Raw genomic sequence first — 27358 nt, 5'->3', positions numbered from 1 at the left:
TCTTTCTTGGTCTTTGGTTTTGCTTTTTTCTCATGCTAATCTGGTGGTAACTTTTTTTTTTGTCTTCTGAATGACAGCTCTATGTGTCTTCAGCTATTTTGAACGGTGCCAATTGACCAATCTCCTGTAGGTCCATCTATACCTATAGACTTCAGTGTAGAGATACAAACTTTGCTCCATTAGCTACCTTTCAAAGAGGCACAGAGAGAGCCTTTGCTTTTCCTCTTGACACATCGTAGTCTGGAGGTTCGACTCTGCCCCAACCTGTCCTCTCCAACTGAGCTGTGCATTATGGCCAAACCGCTGCCAGGTCTGCAGCCGGCTAGGTGTGCGCAAGGTGCAGCCATTCCTCTGGGGCTGCAGCGCAGGAACATCTTCAGCCTTTTTTACCTAACCCCATTGTACTTCTTTCCATTTGTTTTTGCGCTGTTTTTCTCCAAAAACCTGCCCACAGTGTCTAGGTTAAATGGCTGTTTGACTCTGTTCAATGGCAGCAATACTCTATGCTTTGGTATGTTCATTGCAAATAATTCACTGTAATGTGAAGGAACCTCTCAGCTATTTTCTTGAATCAAAACCAAGGTTTTTCTTTTGTTCTCAACAATTGTAATTTTTGACAGTGATGTATATAAACATGTTGGGTTTTTTCTGAATTTTTACACTAGAATTATTCATTACTCTGCTACTTTATTTTTTTTATTCCCTACCTCTTTTGCACAAACACTTCAGAAAATTATTTCCACTTGCAACTGCAGTGAAATGTCTAGAGGAACTTTAAACACAGCTCCTTTGCCAAGGACATTGCATGAAAGCAGAGCTTGTTTGGATACCAGTGAATGCAGCACTCAAACTTTTCAGAAACTGAGATCCCTTTTAATGCCAATATTGTTCGGTAGTAGCAAAGCATAGCAGATACTAAGCAGAAGTCTGAAATGCCTTTGCTTCAAAGTTCAGAAATAACTTAAAACACTGATTAACTTCCTGGGTTTCTGTAGCATGCAGATCAAAAGTTGGAATCTTGACAATTAAACCTGTATGCTTTTATTCATGATGTTACCGTAAGTTTTGTCTGCATGTGGAAGCTAGCAGAGAGTTTGATTTCCTCTGTGGCCATTCTTAACATAGAGTGATGGAAGTTGCTGAATATGTTTTGAGAAGGTGGAAAAGATTGCCCTGAAGGACCCACAGCACGTGCTAAAGTTAACAGTCACATCCTGCCTTGTTGTGCCTCTGTTTCTTCTACAGCTGAGTCTTCATTCCTGGATGGTGATAGAGTTGTATTTCATATGCTCTCTAGACAGATGCCCTGTCTAATTCGTTTCAACTCTAAACCCTAGTGGAACACCAGTGTATGAAACTGGCTATGTCTAAAAGGTCATGGGGCCAACAGTATAGTAATATAAAAAAAAAAGTAGATTGTCTAAAGCTAAAGCTGTGTTAAATTACTTCCACAAGCTTAGTTAGCTCTGTAGTTACCTGTTTTTATATAGAAGACGTTGCCAATTACCTAGATGTCATGGCTCCAGAGTCCTGTTGCAATTATGGGTTGGACTGCAATGCTTTGAGGTCTGCCATCTGAGATGGTATGAAACAAGACAGCAGTTGTATTGGTTCTGATGTCTTCCATCCTTAATTTACCTACACTGCTGGGACTGCGTGACCTCCCTGCCATGACTCTAAGCTTTTTATCTCTACTTCTTTTTCAAGCTTTGGCTTTTCTGTCATGTTCTGCGGCACAAGAAGTGTCAGTGTCAATTTGGCTGCTCTTCCCTCTGTTTCCAGCCCCTCAGTGGAAATATCAGCTTGACTTCTTCCTTAGCTTTTAATAAAAGGAAATTACTGTAAGATACTTCTTTGAAGTTGTGAACCTTTTGGACTATTTGAGACAGGGAGGATGTCTCCTTGCTCGTTTCCTGGTGGAAATCCTCAACAGATGTGGGACCTTGTCAGTAGCAGCAATGACTGGTTGCAGGTTGGAACAGACCTGTCCACGTCCAGACATACTCCAAACATAACAAGGCCTCTTTCGGGCTAGGATAAAACCCTTCCCACCTTTCACGTCGTGTAACCAAACCTCAGTAATGACTGCCTAACTGCGTTGCAAGTGCTCAGTGCATGCTCAAACAACAGCTTTCCATCCTAGGCAGGGCTGAGGAGGGCTGTTGGCTGTCCCACGGCTACAAAAAGCAATGGAGAAAAGTTCAGTGTTTCATTGCGCTGACTTGGCCAGTGATTTAACAATAACTGAATATGCCCCAGCTTTTGTGCTTTATTTTGCTGCTCTGTAATCTAGTATTTTGCTGCTTTCATGTTCTCTGTAAGATTAGTGGGTGAGTTTTGATGTGCAGCGGGAGAGCTTTCATTGAATGGAGGGAGGGGCCAGAGCTCTCTGCCGCAGAACCAGGGGGTCAGAACACACGTGCCCCGGTGCAGATTTCTGTAGCTCAAAAGTTTCCTGCATTAATACTTTAAAATCTCTTCACAGGCTATCACTCGCCTCCTTCCAGACTTCGATGTTCAGGCAAGTAAAGCTATTCTTTCTTTTTTTTTTTTTTTTTTTTTTTTTTTTTCCCTGGTTAAAAAAATGAATTGACGTGAGAAAACATCAAAATGTGATCAGAAATGACTGGCTGCTCTCCAGAAGTACTGTTGTTACTGTGGGAGAGGGGTCTGAATGGGGCTCTGATGTAGCCATGTGAAGGGGACTGCAGGAGGTCTTTTCAGACTGAAGCTGAGAAAGTTTCACCCAAAAGGGCTGGCTGGGTTGCAGGCAGCTCTGCTCTTGCTAAGAGAACGAGATTCTTCAGCTGTGGCAGTGAAAGCAAAATATATCCCCTCTCTCACGAACACACACTTCTGCCAATTAATTTGCTTTCATTAGCTGTGTGTGTGCATTTCCTTGGAGGAAATGTCCATCTCATGTATCCCATTATGCTGTTGGAAGTTTCCAAAAGAGTTCTGAAGGCTCTGGAACAATGGAAGGTGCTAAGCACTCAGTTTTGCCTGTAACAGAAGTGACAGTAGTTTCTGTACATTTAGTATAGCCAGAGCGTAAAAGTTCATGAAGCGCACCACTAGGTCAAACGGTGGCTTTCCATTTTCAGCGTTTCATGCTTTTGAGAGGTGACTTTGTAATTCTCTTAGCTCCCTTTGTATATGACTTTATCACCATTTGGGCTTCTGACAGAGCAGTTTGTCCTTGCTGGTTCTTAAACCAAGACTGAGGAAATGCATGGCTGTTTGAGTCAGGCTGGGTTGAACTGGGAGGGAGACCAGTGAGCTTGTACCTGCCTCAACAAAACTGTGTTGGGAAAGGAGGGTCACTGGCTGTCTTTTTATCAAGGGGATGTAGGGAGAGAGGTTGATCATGCAGGAATAAGGAAAGCTGTTAATTGTTCTAGACTCTTGCATATGCAAATTGAGGTCCTTGGAGGAAATAACTTTATATTTTCTAGCATGTTGCAATTTATTTGCACCTATCTGTCTTTGTTTTCAATGCCGTGCAACTTGGTTAAAAATTCAGCACAAACTCAGCAGTCTTTTCCCTGGAAATGATGGGAGACATTTACTTCAAATATCTTTACCATTTTTCAATGGCTCTTCTATAGTAAAACTGTAGTTTACAGAAATCCTGTATCTTCCCCCTTATCCTTTCTAATGAAGAAATTCACTGCCTGAAGTCTTGATAAATACAAGTTAAAGTTGTCACCATGTGACTTCTGCAGGACTGTGCGCAGCACGGGAGAAGCTTTCTGTTTGAGTCCAGATTGATCATTTGGTTTAAATAAATCTGAATCCCAGATTAAGCCTGCTAACAGGAATACTGCAGTGTTTTGATTAAGAATCTAGGAGCGACCCATATTTCATTTCTATTCTTGGACTAAATTTGCTTGGTTTGTAAACAGTATGTATATATAGAATTTTTTTTTTTTAACTTGCAAGATCAAATTCTCTAAGCCTTTTTGGTTTTTTCCATGTTTTGGATTAACAGTCACTAATCCAGACCAGAGGTTCTTGTCATTTAGCCCTGTTCTGCCAGCTTTTGCTTTTTTAATGATCTTTCTTCAAGTTTAATCTTTGATTGTTCTAGTTCAGGAGGGAAAAATGTGGAAAAACAATCTCAATCCATTATGTTAAGAGCTCCAACTGGAAAGGAGGTTTAGCTTTGGTCCTTAAAACCACAAGTACCCTACCTATGTGTCTTTAAGTTCTTCTGTGGTTGATTTATGAAAGAGGTGGTTTGAAGCTGTTAAGAGAGACTCAATTACGTAATTCATTGGAGAAGTTATGCGTGTCCCTGGAGGACCCAGGTTGCTTGGGACCGATGCTGAAGCTGATGTGTGCTTTTAATGAGCAACCTGTACCAGGAGCCACACTTAGGGGGATGGACCTGGCCGGGCAACAAGGTGATCGGTACTTAGCAGGATGGAGCTCCTCCTTTAGTACCTGTGTATTCTCTGGAGGAAAGCTTCCCTGGACTTACTAGGAGATGGCCAAGACAAGAGATGGAAGAACTGACAGCTCTGAACTACCTCTAGTCAGTACTGTATGTCTGTCTGTGGCACCCTCTGAAAATTTAAGTTAAGGTTCCTTTCCTCCCAAGGAGGGGAGTGTTCCCAAACAAACCTGTTTTAGCCCAGTAGGTGATAAACTGGTGCAGGGCAGTGTGCCCTGTGCTGCTTTATGTTGGCTTGATGCCAAACACATTTTAATTATATGTGTTTTTTGATGTATTTCCCTGTCCTCTAGCCTGGTGGTACTGGAGCTCATGGAGACCTGGCTCCTCATTACTATATGTGATTCTCTTGGCTTTGTGTTTCAGAAGTGAGCAGTCCATCAGGGGACTGTTTTCTCGGTAACAAAGCAAAAGTTTCCGAGCTGTGCGGCAGCTGTAGGTGGCAGAGATGAGTTTGTCCCTTGCAATTCATGGCTCATGGCCATCTATATCCACTGGCATGGAAGAGCTGGTTCTGTTTTCCCTCCTCCTCCTGCATGCAAGGGGAGAAGGAAAGAGCCGCCTTGTACCAGGAGACACATCAGCTGGTCCTCACGCTGCGATGGCGTGGGTTTGGGGCTTTCCAGCAAGTTACATGGACTTCCTCATCCTTTTAGGTCTCTGAAGGAAAGGGATGGGGGGTGGTTGTGTTTCTGTGCTTTTGCAAAGCTCTCTGACCCAGTGACAGTCAGTCTAGGAATAATCCCTGGGTAGAACTATTTAAATCTGCTTCAGTTTCTGTACTTAAGTTTTTGTTACTGGCTTCCACCTTTAGCTTCCTTGCTTCCACAAAATCCCTTGCATTTACATCTAAAGTCTATTAATGTACCCAACTCGCAACCTGAATTGGGGAACCTTTTTCTTACTACTGCTGATTTAAAACAGAAGTTTTACCAAAAAAAAAAAAACCCAAAAAAAACCAAAAACCACCCCCAAAACAAAAGAAAACCCTATCAAAACAAACAATCAAAAAATTAAAGAAATACCTGTAAAGGTGGGCATTGAGGTTTTGCAAGAACATAAGATGAATTGAAATTGAAATAACTACTTTAGAGTAGAAAAATCTAGGGAGAAACACTAAATAACTGCAGGGCAAAGGGGTTCTGAAACCTAACATTGCATTACTGCATTAAAAGCTCAAATCTTTTTGACTTTCAAGATATTGGAAAAAAGAACTGAAAAATAGCATATGCAGTTATTAGTATATTAAATTTCTTAAGTGACCTGAACTTAAAATACACGGTCTCTGAGGAATTTAAAAGCAATTTAAATCCTCTTTAAAAGTTCTGAAGCTTTTCCCTCGATTCTGAGGCGAGAGAAGGTAAGTGTGTTTAACAGGCATCCTATTAGAAATTAAAATAAAAGCATGAGATGGTATTGAGGATTAAGTATATTTGAAAGCTTTAAAATAATATTGATGGCATACAGTATTTGACTTAAAATATAAAATATTATATTTTTAGGAAAAAGTGCAATGTGTGTGTGGTTTTCTTTTCTAGATCTTGAAAGTGTTTTGGTTGCATGTCCAAGAACTTGAGAAAAAAAACCAACCTATTTGTAAACTTGTTCCTCAGTCCATGTCTTCCTTAGCTGGGGAGAGAGGGGAAGGTCTAAATGATCTCTCCTGTGTTAGAGTTACAGATTGCCTCCCCTTCTAACCTCATGATAAAATGTTCAAAAATGTCACTTGACCCAAAAATAAAATCTACTTTGGAATGGATAAGCTCCTTCAAACTAAGATAACCTCTCTTAAATTGCACATATCAAAAGTATTTTTGTGTGTGTTTTTAGGGCACTGAGATAAGACTGCACCTCTGTTAAAGTGAGAGATGTGAACAGATGGCATGTTTGTCTTTATCCTTCTATCGGATTAGTGTACCTTGGATTTTTTTCCAAGATAGTGTTTTAATACAAATCAGTTGGTGAAGAGCCTCTTACTATAATGTTGACGTTGATTGGGATGTGCTGCCATCTGTTTTCAGTGCTCTGCATTTTGAAAACATCCATCCCTACATCACGTAGGCAAATCTCTTGATCTTTAATAGGATCAATAGGGATATGAAGTTGTTGGTTTGATGTCACTGAAGAAACTGGTTTGAATTGATTGGGTTTTTTTTGGGAAAACCTCTTGGGTCTTCACTGTTTAGAATTTGCGCTAATGGAAAATAATCACAACGTTCTTGAATTAGGAGAGTCTTACTGTGAAGGTAATGAGGAATTAAATCAATTATTAAACTGACTGTGATTTATGCCAGTAATTAGGAGCATGGTCGCCCGTCACTTCTGAACTATTTTTAGTTGACACTGAGTTTGAACTAGACTCCAGCTTACAGTTCCAGAAGAATTAGCTCTGGAGGTCAGTGGGATGTTGCAGGTTCAAGGGTCTGACTTTATATACTATGAATAGATTTATTTTTTTTTTCTTTCATGCACAAAGGAGGAAGGTCCTAAATCTTGAAAGGTCATTCCTCCTAAGAAAACATGTTCTAGATTTTTAGAGCTGTTGCTGGAAGAATCTAGCAATAAAAGTCTGGTTATATGAAATGCCTATTACTCTATAGCTGAGGAGGAAATAACTTCTGTACGCCACACTCAAAAGGAGGTGTGTAACACAATATCATGTACTCCCATTACTGATGTTAAGGTTGCCAAACTATCAATTTCTATGCTCTGTATTGAAAATTATCTAAGTACAGAAGGAAGATAGAATGTGGAAAATATTAATTGCTGTTACTGTTAATTGCTATTATTAATTGCTATCTATTGCTACTGCAAATCTCTTCCGGAACATTGTATAATGAATATAGCTACAAAACCCTATTTTCTGCTGAAATTGAAACTTACAGGGACACTAAAGTATTCTTACATCAGTCATACTAGAATAAATGTTGCTTATCTACTTTGGAAAATACTAGATTTCAAACATTTAAAGTCCTCATTTTTGTTGTTGTGGAGAATCATTCTGCCTTATATTAAGACTTCAAAGTCTTTTGAGTTCTTGCTGGAAACTTTCTCCTGGCTTTTAGGAGAGAACTCACGTCTGATTTAATTTAGAATGAATTTGAGGTGTTCTAGCGTTTGAAATAATAAAACCTGAAATGAAGCTAAACTTATCAAAACCTGAGGGAAACAGCAACAGGAAAGACTGTGCTAATTCCCGGGTTTCAAATTTGGCACTTTTGCATATTGTGTGGCAGAAACTTAGTTCATCTTTGCTGTCTGAGCTCTATTGAGTCAAACCTGACTCAAATCCTATTTGAGAATGACGTCCTCATGAATTAGTCTGGTTTGGTTTTTCTAGCTGGGTATTATAGGAGTCATAAGCCTATGTAGGATAGCAGCCTGTCTATATAACCCAGTTTCCTCCTTGGACAAAGTAGAAACCAGCTACTGTTGTCTGTCTGACTTGCTGGATTTATCACCCTGTTTTGCCTAAAGATGGTGCTGGATGTGGAAGATACAGCTTACCTGCTAAATAATGCAGTGAGTATGCAGAGAACTGAATCTCTAAGGAGACATAGAAGCTGAACATTAGTGTTTCAATGGAGCGTAGTTCAGATAGCAGTGATACTCAGTTCACCCAGTTTTTAAATGTGGGGCGATTGTGATTTATTACTGTACTTGAAACTGATGAAAATGTTTAATTGCAATGAAAACAGGTAAAATGTGGAATGGTGTTGCCTAGCATCTTTATCTTCAACAAAATGTGCAGTGTATTTCATGTATCAAATTACCGAATTGAGATTTAGATCAAATTAATACCTTAGATCTCTGAAGAGCTTCTGGGTTTGGCTCTGTAAAGGTTTTCCGAGGCTGTACGCACCTGATTCCTACAGCATAATTTGTAATAGATTTGCATTTAACTCTGACTTTACCTCTGGACATAACGGCACAGAGCGAGTCAAGCAAGCCTGGCTGACATGGAAATTTGTGTGCTATACAGTAAATAAAATATTCTGCTGAAATGCTAAGAGTGGTTACTAACTATGTACTGCCTTGGCTGTTACGTGAGCATCACAACACTGTAAGTTTAACTTACATTTATCAGGACTTCAGGCAGTGAATTTCATCATTAGAAAGGATGAGGAGGAATATGCAGGATTTCTGTAAACTACAGTTTTCCGTGGTATCTTGATAAACTAACAAATTGCTCATACTGATCTGAAGTTCAAATGAAAAAGAAACAAAAACTGTTTACTAAATTGTGGATGCCGGTACAACCCAAGTTGCATCTAACTTAAGTAGACATCCAATAAATAAAAGATGGAGCTCAGGAGGGTCTTTGGTTTGCTAACAAAGGCGTCCTTAGCTTTAAGACCATTAAATAGTACAAACTCCAGTGATGACAAATAATAACAGTAGGCTTCTTAAGGTTGTTTCTCTGAGAATCGCCACAACAATATTATGGAGATGCTACTCTACAGCAGACTTCAGGCAGTTGAGTATATGCTCAGGTCTATATATACAAGCCATAAAGCTCACAGGTGTCGCCGTCGTGTTTCTTGGGGAAGGCTATTATAATCACAAGGCCTCACAGTGTGATGAGTCCTTATGGTGAATATAGGCTACTTAATATTGCTTTGTTTGGGGAATAGTAGTTATTTGCTGAGTTAAAGTCCTTTTCCTAAAAAACAGAAGTATTTTATCTTGGCAATTTGCACTTTTGTAACTGTCGACAGTCATAGTTATAAACTGTTGTTATTTTAGGTGTTATTGCACAGAACACCTTGCTTTTTTTTTTCTTTTTTTTCCTCCTTATGCTGCCTTTTAATAGGTTAAAAACTGTTTAACTATTCCCTCAGCATCTGGTTAGAGCTAGCAGCTTAAGTGCCTCTATAGTTGTCTGGACTGGAGTAGGTGACAGACAAATGTAAGATGTTGGTGAAGAGCCTCCACCACAGGGGAGAACAAGGTGCATTAGCATGGGAATTCAGGAATTGCAGAGAGCTCGGGGGCTCTGGGCAGACCCAGGGACGGGGCAGGACCCAGGCTCATGGTCAGAGGTCTGCTGCAGCACGTGTTCAGCAGAGCACTTGGACAGGCTCCTGACAGATTCCTCCTGTTCTTTGGCAGGAGCAAGATGTGGAGACGGTGCATGGCTCTGTCCATGTCACCATGTGTGGGACTCCCAGAGGGAACCGGCCAGCCATCCTCACCTACCATGACATCGGGCTGAATCGTAAGTAGACTTTTTATTTAAAAACACAGGTACAGTCAGGTTCCTTAACACTACTGCCATAATCCAAGGTGTGGAAGAGGTGATGGTCAGGAAACCTTTCCCAGTCCTTGCTCACTTATGTGCATTGCAACCCGTTAGATGGTGCCTAATTCCTCTCTTACAGCAAGTTTAATTCCCAGAATTTTTTTTATTCTTACTAAGTAAATAATTGGAATATTTAACTTAAAGGACCAAAAGATCTGTGGTAGCTCATAATGGTCCTGTATAAATGCTGTAAAAACATCTGTAGGGGGTGGCTGAGGGTGTGTTGCCAGCAGGACTGAAAACAACATTGCTGGTGCTTTGTCTTAGGTTCCTGCCTAATGAATTGGGTTTAGATGAATTATGTGTCAAATCAGGATGACAAAATAAGTGCTGGCATTGTGTCCTTAGCTAATATTAAGAAAATAACTTTAAGTGCCTTTTATCTTATCTGTCATATCCAAGAATGTAATGACCTAATATCCACATCTGCTGTAATTTCTCTTCACCAGTAGCGTTTGCGTCACACAATTTACTGTTTCTGAATCAGTTATCAATATTTACATTTAAAAACACCTGCAGATCTTTGAAGTCTGGCTATTGCTGGGGGTCAGATATTACTCGTAAGAAAAAATGACTCTTTTCTTGCCTTACTTTATTTTGTATTTTCAGTGGATCAGTGCAGAGCTTAATCTGGATCCCATCTTTGAATAAGACTTCTTTCTTTCTTTCTTTTTAGAATTACAAACTCTTATCTTTATGGTATTTAAACTTTCTCTCCCTTTAAAAGGGGACAGACCTTTTCCCAAACTTATGCATTCTCCTGAAGCTGATTTTAGCTAAAAAACATTTTATATTCTGCAATGATTTTGCTTATGTGTTGTAGTATGAGGACATTCAGAAAAACACACAGAATATTGAACAGTTTTCTAAGAATCTCAAAGATGGTGCTACAGAACTCATGCTTTCCACCCCAGAAGGAAAATATGCTAACCCTCTCCACACACTAATATTGCTTAAACATCAGAAATCAAATCACCTCAAAGCTGGGAGACTGCAGCACTGAGTACTCCAGAAGGATGCTTTTGTCTTGAGCTATGTGCAGCAGCAGATCGTGTAATGTTTATCTGGTAATATTTGGGCAAAAGCACAAGTCACGATCTCAGCCTTGGATACTTTTTTCCTCCATCTGTTTTGACACAATCCAAAGAAAAATGACTGGACAAGCAAATGGATAGTTTAATCTAAGCCAAAACCTGGGATAAGTATTCCTGACTGCTTTTTATTAGTATTTTAACTTTGCATGAAGAATAATTTTTTGAGATTTTGGTGTACCAAGCGAATACTTTTGGCAGGTACCAAAATAACATGGATAAACTTTAGCTGGCCATGAGGAAGGAGCTGTTCAGGTTTTTTTGCTTCAATAAATTAAAGCATGTTGGCACAGGTTGCTTTGTAGCAGGGCTCTACTGGTGTTTCCTCCTTAAAAATAAAGGACTCTTACTTTTCCCAGGCTGTAACGTAGCTCACCTGATTGAACCAACTTTTCATTAACCTGCAGGACAGGTTAATAAATTATTTTATTATACGTGAAAACTTACTATTTGCCATTAGCATAATTATTCCATATTTTCTTTTCCTTCTCAAGATAAAACTTGCTTCAATCCTCTCTTCAACTTTGAGGATATGCAGGAAATCACCCAGCACTTTGCAGTCTGCCATGTGGATGCACCTGGTCAGCAGGATGGAGCACCGTCTTTCCAAGCTGGGTGAGTTGTCAGGGAAACAACCCATGCTTTGAGTTATCTTTTTTTTTTCTGGAAAAATAGTCTTGATCTGCAGTTTAGTTAAAAAGCACTTGCAGCAAACACAGTAGTTGGCTTTTGAACTTGAATCCTGACACTCTGTTTCTAAGGTACTGGAGCTCTGGAAGCTGTGTTATGTTGTGCTGGTTAAGAGTAGACTTTGGGGCTGTAATTTTTTGTTTTATCTCTGATAACTGGACTGTTTGTAAAGCCATTTCTTGACAGGTGTCTACATCTGTCAATATAAATATTGAGTTACCTTGTTTCTTAATGGCATCCTGAATACAAATACAAAACTACATTGTTACTTATAAACAAGATAGACATTAGCCCCTGTATAATGTCCTTCCTAAATCCATGGATTTTTATGAAATGGCAGCCTGGTAGATGTTAAGTGGACTTGATAACCTGTCTGGAGAATCTAAGTTGTTGGACTGTAACAAATTGATGTACCTGCATAGAATGTCATAGATAGCTGCACACTCTTGACTAGGTACTGTGTATGATGCTGTAACTGTTGGAAACCTTGTGTGCCAGGAGCACTCTTTGCCAAAATGCTTGTCCCATTTAGTTCAAATGAGACGAGTTTGCCTCAAGATGCCCCTTTGACAGGAATCAGCTTGGTTGAAGAAGGGAGCAGCCAACATATGTGGAGGGGAGGGTACAAGGCAAGGAACGGTTGTTCTGTAAGAATGAGGTATTAAGGAGCTTATATATACCCTTATTGCATGAACCAGTCTATTTCCCTTCTTAGTTTTTAAGCTGGTCTGATGCTGAGGAGGTCATGATGGGCCAAGTTCTCAGCTAGTGTTACCTGCAATGGCCCAGCTGTCTACCAGAGCAGCCTGCAAAGCTATTTCAGCCACCCCTCTTTGTATTTGTTTGAATCACAAGCTTTTAAGTGTCTTAACCCTCCTGTCAGGGCAGTCGTCATGGCCTACGCTAGTAAAGACCACTGCTTAATAACATCGTGATGACAGCACAAGACATCTAGCCCTCCAGCTGGGAGGCCAGCATGCTCAAGTTAAAAGTCATAGCTGTTGTGGTGACACTAGCTTTTGTCATGACGACGTTTAGTTTCCCAACAAGAAAATCTGAGATAACAACTTAAAGTAACTCTAATGTGTTTGGTTTTTGTTTGGTTTTATTTTGGAGACTAAACTAGAGAATGATTAGATGCAGTCCTGATGGGAAGCAGAGATTTGGATACATTCTAGGCAGATGTTCTCGAGCTACTTTGGGTGGATTTTTTCCGTGTGCTGCTCAGTTCAGATTTTGTTCAGAATTTCCTTCCCTTGAAACTTTCTTTTTTTTTGGCTCTGCAGAAGACGAGGAGCATTGACTGACAGCTGTTTTTACTGAACTTCCTCAGCAGCTTTGTAGCCCTTCCTATGGCTTCATTTTCTCCATCAATACTAATAGAAAGCTATCCTTATTTTATAGCTGTGGAAACTTGTGTGTCCCTGAAAGCATGCAAATTATTTGCCAGAGATCTAGATCTCACTACTGTAGTCTTTGGTCCTGCAACACAGGGAAACTTTTTTGTGGTGCACCAGAAATACAAATGTGGTGAATGTGGCTGGAAAATCACCTCTCAAGTTTGAACTTTTTCATAAGTTTTAAGTGTTAACTTTTCTTGGAAGACATTCATTATGGTCTGTTTTGCTCTCAGCTGGACCAGTCATCTATCATCCCGTAACTCACTTAAAGTACTGTATGAATTATGCTCATATTTCTGCTAAGTTACTTGTGCTTGCTCCTGATTTTAAGTCAGCTCATACTGTAAATGATCTCATAATGAGCACATTTAATATTAAATCTACAATGATCACTTTGTCTCTAATTATCCCAGCCTACTCTACTGAAAGTGATGTAGTAACGAACACATATATGTTTTAGGTACGTGTATCCCTCCATGGATCAGCTGGCCGAAATGCTTCCCGGAATCCTGAAACAGTTTGGGTGAGTGCAGAATTATTTACTTATTTTCCTCATTCTTGTCTCTGCATGCCACACCAAAAGAGCAGTGCAGAGCAGGTTTTTGCCTGTGCTGCCCTTGAAGCTTCATTCTAGCTATCAGGCATTTTGTTTGCTAGAACCATGATTGTGGTTGTTTAATTCCTCTGTTACAAATTCATTAGTTTTGCCTTTGTTTCTTAAAGAGCTTATTTTTTGGCCTTTTTTGAAATGTCTGTTTATTTTTAAACAGGAAGCAACTTTGAGTGAAATCCCATGTGCCTAATTTTGGGGCTTCCTCCTGTATTTTTTTATGCATAGCCCTGACAGGGGCAGGGCACAGACAATCTGTTCTTCCCGCTGTAACAACCCACGTTTTCCTGTGTGGTTAACAAAACCAAAACATAGTCCCATCTGAAGACACTTACTGTTTTGTTTCTGTGGCTTGAGTGTCTCAGGGGGTCAGTCCAACCTCCTTGAGCCTTGCTGATGTTGGAGGATCTGGTGGCACAGTTCCTCTGTTGTCTACTGGCAACAAGTTTAGGTGTGTGTCCTCCCTTAAAGGTTAACTGGGAAAGGTACCTTCTTGGTGCTCCTAGTACGCAGTGAAAAGTGCAGGCAGACACCTCCAAAGATTTTTCAGACCGAGCAGAGGAAACCTGCCATTCAGGGTCAGGCAGCCTCGGAGAACAGACAAGCCAGACTTCTGGTGGGGGATTTAGTCTCAGAGCAGCACCCCAGTTTGGACATTGTTCAGCTGTTGTAACCAGCTGTTGCAATACCTTGGACCAGTTTACCTCACTACCTTCTTAAGACGTGATTTTTTAAAAAATATCTAATGTAAGGCACAGTGTTGCCAATTCAGCTCTTGCACTGAAAAAAAAATGCCAATGTATGTGACTACCTTGAAAATCAATTAAACTGGAGTGTACTTACAAAGCCTTGATTTAATATTTCTAATGAGAATGAAAACTATCCTCAGGTATTCTCCTAAAAGCATTGTATTTCTGTTTTTCTGAGTAATTTTTGTCTAGTCTTCCCTTCCATATATTTTCTAAGACCTTGAAGGTGATGCTTGAAAACCAGTTTCAGTTAAGGCAAATATTTGGTTTGTCTCTGCCCTGTTTGGTTATGAAGTTTAAGCTTAATGACCCCAGTGGCTGGATAGCACAAGAGGTTTCCCTGCCAGCCCCCTATTAGAGAAGAATCAGTGTCCCAGCTGGAGAGCTGTACTGGGGGGGGGGAGGGGGAGGGGGTAGAGATGGGGTTTGTATCTAGGCTGCAGCTTTCAGGGCTGTATCTTCTAAGTTTTTCTAGTGGAGAGCAGCCATTTCCTTCCAGGACCAGAACAATGCTATAGTTACTCAGTATATTTACTTAAGTGAGAATTGCTGCTGCCCTGCAACGCAAGAGGACCAGCGTCCTGCAAATCTGCCGAAAACAAACCAGCTGCTACCTCAAGCTCCTTACAGGGGCCGGTGGCAGTGCTGAGGGTCTGTAGTTTGCCCAAGCTACAACCACCCTTCTGTAGATACATGCTGGCATGTGAAAGAGGAAGGCTGCTGATGCGGGTTTGTTTATTTTCGGTGCTTTCTTACTCATTTGGTTCTTCCGTTTTATTGCTGTGCAGGCTGAAGACCGTTATAGGAATGGGAACTGGAGCTGGTGCCTACATCTTAACCAGATTTGCTGTAAGTTTTGTGGAGCTTCCCTAACGGTTTGGGAAATCAATCCTGATTTCCCTGACGCGTTGTCAACCTCGTAGCTTGTGCAGAGAATTCCTGCTCTGCCGTGCCCATTTAAGTAAGCAGTTAGGCTTTTAAGTGAAATACCACAACCCGTGGGATAGTTAATCCAGAAGACCTAGATTTTCCATTTTAAGGCCTGGGCTCTACCCAGTTAATTTGCAGAAGGTTTTTTTAATGGGAGTTCTCTATTTAAACTGAGGGTGGAGAAGAAGTTAAATCTTAATGTTCTCCAGCTGCTCAGCTGAATTGCTGTAGTGAAAACTTTTTTTTTTCCATACATACATTTGTTTTGTGCAAGATAAAACTAGACCTACTGCCTTCCTCCCCAGGAGATAATTTGCTAATTTAAATTTAATGCTGACTGTCAAGTTGCAAAGGATATGTGATGAATTTTAAGTCTTTTCTTTTGCAGTTAAATCATCCGGAGATGGTGGAGGGATTAGTTCTCATTAATGTAAACCCTTGTGCTGAAGGTTGGATGGACTGGGCAGCAACTAAGGTAAACATTTTAAGTTAGAAAAATAAATCATACTGTGAGCCTGTCAAGCATGAGGAGCTGGCAAGATTTTGTGTCAAAGCATGGCTGCAGACACAAAAGTTCCCAAGCTAATTCCCTTGGGGCTTATTCTTCCATTTGCAAACATTCCTCTTGCAGGGATAGTGATGAAAATAAGAACTTCAAGGAAACAGATACCCAGGTTTTAGTGGAGCTACTGGTAGGGACAATTCTTAAGAGCTGGTCACTGCTGTGGATTTAACCTGGACACAGGGTAGTTTTGGAAACAACTTACTTTCAAGTAAGCTTCAAGCATAGTGTAACATTCAGTTCTTACGTGTCCATGGCTTTGTTTACCCACACAGTCCAAAATGTGAACTAGAGCACAGAGAAATGTTCAGAAAAACATCTTCCAGGTTTCAATCATCTCTCTGTCTTAGACGCCAAAAAGAGTCAGAAAAGGACAATAGCTACAGTAACTGTGGACAGACTGTCTGTGCAACCAGACTTCTAAGTGAAAATGTTATATTTAAGTATAACTATTACATTACATGTCACTCAGATTTACCCTGAAAAATGTTTTAGCACGTTAAACTGATGGAAGGCATTTTGTATCATTCAGGGTCATGTTTAAGTAAATGGCAGTTGTTACAAACAGCCTGAGAGATACAAAAATTAGTGTGTCATCTTTTAACCGCACATAGAGTCAACCCATTTTAAGTGTCTAGGGGGATATTACATGTAATGACAGCCTTATAATACTAGGAGAAACTTTCCAGAGCTGGGATGTAAGGCTTAATTACTCATTTAAAAAAAAAAAATATATGTACTAGTTTATTTTGGTAAGTTTGATCTGGAAGTATACTTAGTAACTCCTCTACATTGAGATGTACCAGTTCACACATTTTGGTTATCTCACCCAGTGCCTCACTGTAATTAAATTCTTCCATATCTGTACCTCTGCCTTTCACCTATCTTAACCTTACGAGTACAGCAGGTGCTCTGTATCCTTCCAAAGCAAGAGCACAAGTGATTCCATATATACCTAAGCCACTAGTAGTATGTCCCCTATATAACTGCATTAGTGAAGACATCTTATGAGAATAACTCAAACATATACAACCCCTAATGGTGTTTTAGTTGGACTGAGGGGAAAAAATATCAATCCAGGATATTGTACTTATAGAGAAACATCCATTGGTCTGCTTCTGGGTAGCTGAAAGGTTTTAGTTGTTCAAGCATTGTTTTAGTATCGCATGCTTAGATAATCTTGCTGTTCAGATTTCAGGTTGGACAAATGCTTTACCAGACATGGTCATTTCACACCTTTTTGGAAAGGTAAGGATGTTGAAAAGACTTCTCTGATGTATTCAGTCATCTGTATTTACTTCCTAGGATTGGGAGGAGGGGAGAAGCCTTCACTTAACAATAAAGTACTAAGTTAAGCTGTGAGGTAGGATTCATACTTGTGTTCCCAGTATTTTGTGGGTGGTATGCTGCTGTGGGGCTTGCTGTGTCCCAGTGACTCAAATGCCTCTGTTATGACAGCTCTACTAGGGGCAGCTCCCTGTTCAGACAGTCAACACTTAAACATGAGTATAAGCATTGTATGTGCTCGTGTTCTGAGGATTTTTTTACACCATAATATACTTGTAACTCTGGGAAAGCTGGTTATTAGTACCAATGGTGCTCTTCAGTGCAAGCCTACTTTAATGGAAAGTGCTGTACTGTTTTCTGAGGCTACTTTACCGTGCTTGAAGCTGTTAGCAAATGCCGTGGAAAACTCCATTCCAGCAGAACAAGGAACTAATCTATAAAGACCTTAGAACCAAACTGTTTGAAAATATTAGTGATTGAAGTCCTTGAAGCTTAGTTATTTACTATTGTGAAATTGAGTTCCACATTACATATGTTGTAAGGTTTTTTGTTTTTTTTTAACATCTGCTTTAGCCTGGAAACATTTATTGAGCTTCTTCCCCTGAATCTTTTTGTTTGTTTGTTTTAAAACCTCACACTTGTCTGACTGTAACCATCTGCACTACATGTTTTGCAATTGTGAGATCTTGACATTACAACATACTGAAGTTTTAAAGCAAAAAATGTGGTACTGCAATCAGAGGCTAGTGTTAATTCTGGGTGACACCGCTGGGTGCCAGTTGTCCCTTCCCTAAATGTGCACTCCTGTTGTGTAGATATGAGTCTGATATACAACTGCTGTGCCATGTCTTCAGATCCTTTCAGAAAATAGCCTCTATTCTGAATGATTCTATCTCCCCTGTAGGAAGAGATTCACAGCAACCATGACCTGATCCATACTTACCGTCAGCATATTATTAATGATATGAATCAAACCAACCTTCATCTTTTTGTCAACTCTTACAACAGGTAAATACATTTACCTGATTTCTAACTGAAAACTGTTTTAAGCTATCCAGCTCTTAGAGGCAGTATTAGTTGTGTGGTGGAGTTACTTGTGTTCCCCCAGTGCCTTTAGGGATCTCAGGTGGTTTGCTTATGGGACAAAGACCTTGTGCATCTTTGGGGAGAAAGATGGTACGCTGAGTCTGAACTAAGATATTGATACTTCAGTCTGAGAGTAGTTCTTCATCAGTTGAGGAGGCTACAGCATCTATCAGATTAAATTATTATGTGTGAGTGTCTGTGCTTTCTCTAAACTAGAAGAATATGGAAGTATCTGTAAAATGTCAATGTATCAAGAGCCTTTGTCCTCTCTATTTTTTTTCAGTCGGCGAGACCTAGAGATTGAGCGTCCTGTTCCTGGAATAAATGTTGTCACCCTTCAGTAAGTATTTTATTTCCTACCAGTTCACCTGTACATGATGTGAGCTAAGAGGTGTGGTCAGTGGCTATGTTGTGTATGCATTGCAGAGCTGTAGCTGAATGTGCTTATGTGCTAGAAAAGGATCTTGTAACTTCATGGAGGAGATAAGATACTGCAAATCAGGGACCACCACTAGGAAGACTTCCCCTCTTCAAATGTCACAATCATAGTAGCTGAAATGAAAAGTTAAGTGTTTCATGTCACTGTATCTGCAAATTTTGACTTACAGAGTAAGTGCTTGAAAAGTAGACGTACTTAGCTTCATCCAGAAATAAGTTGTAGTTAATGGAAACTATAGCTCTGAATGCACTTGAGCTATGCCTATACCAGAAAACCCAACTCAAAACTACTAAAAAAAAAAAAAAAAACAAAGAAAAAAAACAAAACCAAAAACCCATCCAGGAAGATGGAGCAGGTATGAGAACGACTATCTGCCAGATCTTCTGCTAATAGCTAATTATGCTGCAATTTGTGCAATGTAATAGTTGTCAAATCCTTCTCTGCTCCTCCGCCAATCTTGTTGAAATTGGATGGACAAATCCAAAAGTTGAAGCTCAAGGGCCTGGCTGGCTGGGGGTGAGACTTTGATGCTGATACTCACATTCATTTTGTTATAAAACAAGGAGTAAGAGCACTGTGAAGGGCTGATTGCTATAAGATGGGGAAAAGGACAGGTTCTCAGGCAAGATATCAGAGTGTGACAGTAGATCTGCAGATAATAGAGTGGATTTGATGTGTATTTAGGGTGTCTGGAATACAAAACAAATCATTTTCACACACGTAACTCTCTCCTCCTTCCAATGACACAAGATGCAGCTTAGGGCAAGTCTGGGCCAGACCACAGAGATAATATCGCTTTTGTGTGCTTCCTTACAGATGCCCTGTCCTCCTGGTTGTTGGTGACAGTTCCCCGGCGGTGGATGCCGTGGTGGGTATACTGAGCCATCTTTACCAACCGTGCTAATGGGCAGGTGCGCCAAGAAGCTGCACGAGGCTGGCAGAGCTCACGCCCGCGCAGCAACCTCTCTGGCTATTGATCCAGCCCAGCTGGCTCTCCTATTTCAGACCATGGGAGAGCTGCCATTAATTCCTCAACGTTTGTCCCTTCTGTCTGTGCGCCATTATTTAATAGCTACTGCGTTAGGAACAATTGCCACAGCAGTTCCAGTGAACCACAAATATTTTCCTTTAGGCAGGAATCTGCTGCTGGTATTTTAGCTTGTTCTGTGGTGTTGGAGCGCTGCCCTGGGTCATTATGGAAGAAAAGAGCTTCTTTTTGACCATTATAACTCGCCGCAGATGACTGGGTGACTTCAAATGTTGTGCCTCAATGGGCATGCCCAGTCTGCTGGCCCGTGGCCATATGGCTGCTCACTACTTGGGACACTACCAGATGACCCTAGATCACAAGATAAACAACACTGGTTGCCATTGGAGTCCCAGAAGCAGATAAAAAAAAAATCTTGGATTCCCAGCTAATGGGTTTGTTTGTACATGGAAAAGAATACAGTCAGAAATGTGAACTGACCTGCTTGGGTTTAAAGATGTATGTATGTATACACAGAGTCTTTTTACAGAAGCCTAAGATACCCAGTTTAGTCTGTATTAAGCCAGAAAACAGATATTTAATCTGTTTTTATCCAACAGTTAATAATTAAAATCCTGTGTGTAATGCATTATGTTCTTTAATATAGGTTGAATGCAACTCAAAGCTGGACCCAACAAGGACCACACTTCTGAAGGTAATAACAAAAGCTGGTTTTTAAAATAAACATTTCCCTCATTTAAAATCAGCTGCATTAACTAAAAAAGCAGAACACCACCAATATGCTGCAGTGCAGATAACACGGTAAGAATGCAGTTCTGATGTGAAAGGGAAGTTCCTTCAGGGTAAGAGTATTGTAGTGGGATAAACCAGACTAGAGGCTTCTTGTCAAGGTTAGCAACAGGGAATTTCTCAGCTCCTTCATTTTAAAACACTAGGAGTGAGGCTTGAAACGCTCAGTATTTCACATACCCATAATGAATTTGACTAGAGCTGGCAAAGTTGATCTCCAAGTGTTTGGAAAAGTTTGAAAAAAGGCATCAGCAGAGTGGAAGTGCAAACCAACTCCTTCTGTTCCTGTGCTTGCCTGTCCCTCAACAGTAACGTCAGATGAATAGACAGCTGATCTGTCAGCTGTGGTTTTGTCATCCTGCCTTTTATGTGGACACAGTCCAGGACATTACTGTTGGAAATTATTCTCATATTTTCCAAAACCTTGATAAAATGCACTTCCAAATAGCAAAGCAGGCTTTGGCTTTGGCTGATACTTGACATACAGAGTACAGGTGCAATCTTCACCTCATTACTGATGAAGTAAAATGCAATGAGTGTAACAGCATGCAAACAGTGAAAGAAGTTTGGTCACTCTTCTGCTGGGAACTTTTACTGTATCTGTTTATTGAGCTGGTTGGTGAAAATTATAATAAACTTTTTTTTGAGTGTTTTCTCCTGCTAACATTGAGGAGTTACACTGCTGACCTACCACATGGACAGGGCAGACTCACTGTAACAAAAAATCTGACACTCAGATCCTCTAGTAGTGGCCAGCCTTTCCTCAGTTCAGGGATATGGCTGATGTCAGATCCTGCTATAGGCCTGTTTTGCTGCTAACTAATCCTAGATAGGATTTGGGGTTTCCTGTAATTCACAACTCAACTGTTTTCAGCCTGTGGTGTTCCCTGGAACAGAACTGTTTTGGTTGGGTTTGCTTTGAGGGGTGGAGTAGCAGGAGAAATGAAGTACTCCAAAAATATTGCATGCACTCAAGATAGCTTTTCTAATTTGGCTTTGCCTACTTCCTTTGGCGAGTCAGGTTGATGCCATTTGCAATCTCAGCAAATCATTTTTCCCTCTCACCTCTGAAGTTTAGGTGTTTGTTCTCTCTCCCCTGTTTGTCATTCAGGTCAATACTGAGTCATGTTATTGTAATTCAGAGCTGAACTTGTCACCAGGACTAGTACGCTAGTTTCTAAGAAACCGGTAATCACTGCCTAGCAAAAAACATTTATTTGTAGCTCCAGTCAATGCTTTGCCTGAGGGTCAGGCAAAACTTGGTGTTTTCTAGGGTGCAGTCGTAGCTTTTATAAACATTTTAAGTGCTTGCTTTGCCTTCATCTACATACCCATACGTTAACATACGTTAACTCACACAACAAAGGGAAACATTTTTCTGCCAGATGGCTAAAAAGGTCATTTTAATATATTCTGAGCATAAATGAGCTCCTCTGGCATTTCGCTAACTGGCTGTTCTTGTCCTTCTTTCAGATGGCTGACTGCGGTGGGCTCCCTCAAGTTTCCCAGGTAGGATTTGGCTGACAGAAATCCTACTAATCCTGTTCTGCAGCCTGTCAGACTGCGACAAATGGGTGTTTTCCTGTAGGGTACTTGCTGTTCCCAAATGTCAGCCAAAAGGATGGTTATGATTTCACAAATAATGATGTCAGTTGGTCATCTGAGCTTTCTTTTTTTCTTTAAAGACCAATGAAGTGCAAAATTAAGGTTGAGAAGGGATATTATTTCCACAAATTAAGTCTTAACCAAGTAAAGGTCTCTGGTAGGAATGCGGAGGTATTATTTTATACTTATCTACTAAGCTAACATGGATTAAGACTTCAGTACTAGTGTTTTAAAAATATATTCTTATTTGGACTATTTATAGTATAGATCAGGAAAGTGGGAGGCAGGAAATAACAATGCTGTGTTCTTGTATACACTGACCCGGCTTGGGTGAGAATGAACTGGAGTTCCTGAAGTATGTTTCGGCATAAATTCCAAGTCTGCTGGTAAAACCAGGCTGGGGAAGTTAAAATTTAACTATGCTGTAGTGTTGCTTCACTGAAACAGTTGACCTGTAAATCAGCTTTAGGATGTGATGTTTTCTAAACAGACTCCTAAGCAATATGACATGGTGTTCTCAAACTTCAGGAAAAAAATGAATTTGCAACTGAGAAGTTCCTGTACAGGCAGTGTATGCTTTTACAGTGGGAGAGGGGAAAAGACTTTTTAAAGCTGCAAAGGAGTACGTGCACTGCTCCTCTCTGGTAGAGTCCATTCCTTGAACTGATTCAGATAAAATTATGTCAAAAATGTAGGCAGTATTTGCAAGGTCAATAATTGAGACAGAGGCTTGTTTGGCCACTGTGTCAGCATCAGGGAAAAATCGTGAGTGCCTTGTTGCAAGAATGTCAGTCATACGCACTTGTGTTTGTGTACTCCTGCTGAGCTTTTTTGCCCTATAAACAAAACTGTCAGCTCTGACTGGCTGAATTTGTTCTCCGCTGATTCAGAATTGCTTAATTATCAATGCTGTATGAACTGCCTTGTGTATTTTGTGAGGCCAGTTGTTTTACTTTGGCTCAGTAACTGCATGAGCCAAGTTTGGGCCAGGCTTAGCTCAACTGTAGCCCCTTCTCTGGAAATCACATTCTCAAATGCGTATGTCCATTTGGTAAAAAAATGGGGCAGGAGAGCAGGATAGGAGGGGAATGGTGGAATTTTTTCATGTAAGTGAAAACTTCAGACATTTAGTAGAACCCAGAGAATACTTAAGATGTCCCTATTCAGATAGGACATCTATGATATCTGTAACATTGTAATGTGACTACTTACTGAGCACTGCATACAACAATGCTTTTTTTTTTTTTTTTTTGCAGCCTGCCAAGCTTGCAGAAGCTTTCAAATACTTTGTTCAGGGAATGGGATACAGTAAGTATTAGTTTCTATGGAAGGGTTCATCTGTCAACCAAAGTTTGTTGGGCATCTAAGCACCCAGAGAGTCTTGTGATCCCAGATGTGTGATCTTTTCCCTGTTGGATATCCATTTGCAAGGGAAAAAAACCCCACCTGTGTTGTCTAGACAAAGGGTTTTCAGATCAAATTATGTTACTAAATAGGAGAGAGCTTTGTAGACAGCTTATACCCACAGATACCTGCTTTACTTTATCTTGATATTTTTAAGGTGGATATTTGTAATAATGTTGCCTTGATGCATCACAGGAGATGATTTGTATGCTACACACAACATTTAAAATCTCATTAGTTCAGAGAATTCTTTAATTTGTAGCTGTTTGTTCTTCATGTGTGTGCTTCCAACAACTGCTGTTGTGTAGATGCATTGCCAGCCTGGGCTGCTAGCAAAGGTTAAATGTCTGAAAATAATGGGAGGTCTGATGAGTCTCTTCAGTTTTCCTCTGGCCTGCTGCAGCCACAGCAACATTCCATAAAGCTCTGTCTTGAATCCTTCAGCCCTTGCCACCAATTTGGCCGTAGTAATTTGAGCTCCCTAATTGTATGCCTAGAGCAGTGGTGCTTCCTCTACACATGAAGCTCCCATGAAAAGTATATATTCAACCCCGAAGGCTTCTTCAAGGGTGGTTAGGGCTGGAGGGGAAGGCAAGGGCTTGCTTCCAAGCCCACGAAGCAAGGCATTAATGAAAGACTCTTCTTCCAGTCCCTTCTGCTAGCATGACCAGGCTGATGAGGTCCCGCACAGCTTCTGGCTCCAGCGTAACCTCTTTGGAAGGACAGAGGAGCCGGTCTCACACAGGAGAAGGCACGAGGAGCCGGTCTCACACTGGGGAGGGAACAAGGAGCCGTTCCCACACCGGAGACGGTGCCAGGAACCGCTCCCACACAGACACGCGCATTGAGTTGACGCCGAACTCGGCAAGCAACGCTGAACAATCAAGCCCTAAGTCCATGGAAGTGTCCTGTTAGATGGCTGTGGGAGGTTTAAACTGGTCACAGTGTGAAAAAGTAATGGATGCCCCCTGTGTATCACAAAAACATAACTGGTATTAATCTCAAGCTATTCTGTAGTATGAACTCTGTTCACCAGGGCCTGACAGGGACCAAAGAAAAGAAGCATCTCATTTGCTCTGTCGTTATTCTTGTAACTCTGACAGTTGCTGCTATTGTGCCCTCCTTCAATGGATGCCAAATTCTAAAGGATACTTGCCAAAAGCTGATGTGGTTGTAAACACTTCAGAGTCAAACCAGACTTGCTTAATATCCTCCTTTAAAATCAAAGCTGTTACACGCCCCTTTATCTCTTATTCTCTTGAAGTAAACTGGCACAATTTGAGACAAGTTTCAAAGAGGGGGAGAAAAAATAAAATCGCTATTATGGGTGGCTTTTAAAGAAGGAAATGAAACAAGTGTGTTATGGCCTCATGTTGAAGCTGGAGTCAAATTCATTGTATATAGCTTGACTTCAAATGATAGAGAAGTTAATGTATCGTGCATTTATAGGCCTTCTAATTCATTAGTATTCAAGCCTATTTTCCTATGTACAATAATATACTACTAAAATAGGCGATTTTAATGTGACTTTGAGACGAACTAAATCTTTAAGCTTTTTTATTTCACTTTTTTGGGATTTAGTTCCAGTCTTCCTTTCCTTCCCCCCTCCTAGATCTGCTTAGCCAAATGAGGACAGGATTTAAATTTAATAAGCAAGTTAGCATTTCCTCTTTGGGATCATGGGCCAAAGGGTTGACCATAGCGCAGAAGTTGGTGTAGTTATAACACGTAGGGTAGCCATACATGCCAACAAAGCAGAAACAGCTTGATTTTTCCTTCAGACAGCTTCTTATCTTTGCAGCTCAAGTTTTTGTGTCCGGCACAATTGTGATAATTTTGGAATTCTGTAAGCGAAGACGGATCCAGCTGTTCTTTGTCAGGAGAGATGAATAACTGTGGGATGGCATGTAATTAGATACTGTACATTCAACAGCTACTAATTACCAGATCTGAAACTCTTAAGATCTCAGTGGTGCTGAGAAGTGTATTCCACAAAGTGGTAGAGTGGCAACACTCTATCTGTGAAATACAGTGCTTAATGATTGCATAAATGTAATGATCTGCTGGTTCTGCATCTTTACATAGCCTCCTGATACCTTGGATTACTTTCTTTGATGCTAGTGGCTTGATATCTTTCCACCAGTCAGATTTTCACAGTTGGGTGTTCTTAAGTTTCTCCTTCCATAGGTAGCGGGACGGGATTTCCTGAGCTCCAGTGCATACCTGCTGCATTGCAGTCCTCACACAAACAAGAAAACTCAAATGCCGAGCAGTTAAATAGCAAATGTTAATACTTTGGGATTGCTTGTTCAGAAGAACACCATCTAGGTTACTTCTTTATATTGACTAACTTCAGCTCTTGTGTAGAATATCTGTAACGGTTTGTGGGAAGAAAAGACAATTTCCAGAAAGAATAAAGCTATTGTGTAAAGTCTATCAAGAAAAGTTTCTTAATTAAGTATTTGTATTTATTTCAAAACAAATAAATTTGTAACTTTGCAATGTCTGGTGTCTTCATGTTTTACTGGGAGTAGACTACTCTTTCTCTATGGGAGTATATTCTTGTCACCCCTTTGTATCTATGAAATCTTTTTCTTTTGCTCATATCTTCTTCCTTAATTTTGTGCTCAGAGCTTTTCGCACCCCCACCCCCCCACTCTCGCCTACTATTTATACTAAGAAAACAGAACACACTTCAGTGTCAGGTGTGACTGGCTATTCAAAGTACTAAAGGATAATTTTGCCCTAACAAATGTGTAACAAATTGAGGGCTTGGTATGGAGTACTATTTAATTGCTGTTTGAAGTTCTATGCACTAGCCAGTAGTGTATCTAGGGAGAAAAGTAAATCTGGTCTGTACACTGACTTCCTCACTGGAGCTGGTGCCATGCTCGTTGGGAACAGAAAGGATGCAATCTGTTATATAAATCCATTGATGTGTGACATGTTCCTCACCCATCTCTGGGGGTATTCAGGCCCCTGACTGAAATTGTGGATGCCACTTTGATTTTCTAAAAGCCGTTCTTCTTGAACCTCTTGCAAGAATCTGACTTCAGAAAGGGAGAGAAAAGATTAACCCTTAACAAATAAGTTTTAAAAGGACAAATAGAAGAGGCATAGGAATCTAAAGGTGCAGTAAAGAATTAAGACATCGTTTTATTTCCATCCTTAAAGCTGAAGTAGAGTTCCCCTTGAGTTCCTATTTATCTCAGTGGTTTCCTGTTAAAAGATTGGGGCTTTTTGTAACTTGAGCAGGATCTACCCTTTGGGGAGGCATCCCTCTGTGGATTTGGAGGCTCCCTTCCGTGTGTTACAGGGGAGCTGGAAGCACTGATGCTGTTCATTGTGTGGAGTAGTTAGGAAATAATAGCCCAGTCACCAAAATGACTCTTCTGTGCTTTCTGCATTGGGACCTTAGTGAAGATGTGGTGCTCTTATGTAGTGACTGATTTAACATACTGGGCTTTTCAGGGACAGGTGGGTTTGTGGCTTTGCTGGAACTATTTTGGGCTATTTTTTCACCTTGTATCTCAAAAAATCCTGTGATTGGAAGAGGCAAAAGAAAATATTTGGCATGTCTGAGCCAAGGTTCTGCTAGATGTGATGATTCAGCAGAAGTGATTGGACTGATACCAGCAAGGGGCTTGATGTGGTTAACCACAGCCCATGCCAGTGAAAACAGGAGAAACCTGTGCCAACTCATCTTACAAAAGAAGGGTAAAGTTATGTTCTTTTCTGAGCTTTTCCTTCCACAAGGACACCATAGTGTGCCTGTCAAGCCTAGGCACTTGATTTTTGTTTAACAGGGAGGAATGCATCCAAGTGTTCTTGCAGCACAAAGAGCACTTCTGAGCAGTGGGGAGTTGCTAGGACCACTATAAATGTCAGCTTTGCAACAAAAAGTATTCATTTGGCAAGGAACAGTCTGTACATGTAGCGAAAAGCTGGAGGACAGTACAGAGGAGTGGTG

The 27358-nt window shown here is 40.5% G+C and overlaps 1 protein-coding gene across 1 annotated transcript in view; it reads left to right on the top strand.

Moving 5' to 3' along the window:
- NDRG1 (N-myc downstream regulated 1) overlaps positions 1–25890 on the top strand; it is a 38995-nt gene extending 13105 nt beyond the window's left edge. The window contains exons 3-16 of the mRNA XM_086741299.1: positions 2486–2521; positions 9569–9674; positions 11344–11464; positions 13400–13462; positions 15087–15147; positions 15617–15703; positions 16982–17038; positions 17982–18085; positions 18447–18503; positions 19419–19470; positions 20237–20284; positions 21853–21888; positions 23241–23292; positions 24038–25890. Of these exons, the coding sequence (XP_086597425.1) occupies positions 2486–2521; positions 9569–9674; positions 11344–11464; positions 13400–13462; positions 15087–15147; positions 15617–15703; positions 16982–17038; positions 17982–18085; positions 18447–18503; positions 19419–19470; positions 20237–20284; positions 21853–21888; positions 23241–23292; positions 24038–24303 (1146 nt within the window). The 3' untranslated portion in view covers positions 24304–25890. The remainder of the gene's footprint in view (positions 1–2485; positions 2522–9568; positions 9675–11343; positions 11465–13399; positions 13463–15086; positions 15148–15616; positions 15704–16981; positions 17039–17981; positions 18086–18446; positions 18504–19418; positions 19471–20236; positions 20285–21852; positions 21889–23240; positions 23293–24037) is intronic.
- Positions 25891–27358: the final 1468 nt, after the last annotated feature.

Source organism: Chlamydotis macqueenii, chromosome 2 (genome assembly GCF_036417535.1).
Source record: "Chlamydotis macqueenii isolate bChlMac1 chromosome 2, bChlMac1.mat, whole genome shotgun sequence".
Taxonomy (NCBI): Eukaryota; Metazoa; Chordata; class Aves; order Otidiformes; family Otididae; genus Chlamydotis; species Chlamydotis macqueenii.
This window is presented reverse-complemented; position numbering and strand designations above follow the sequence as displayed.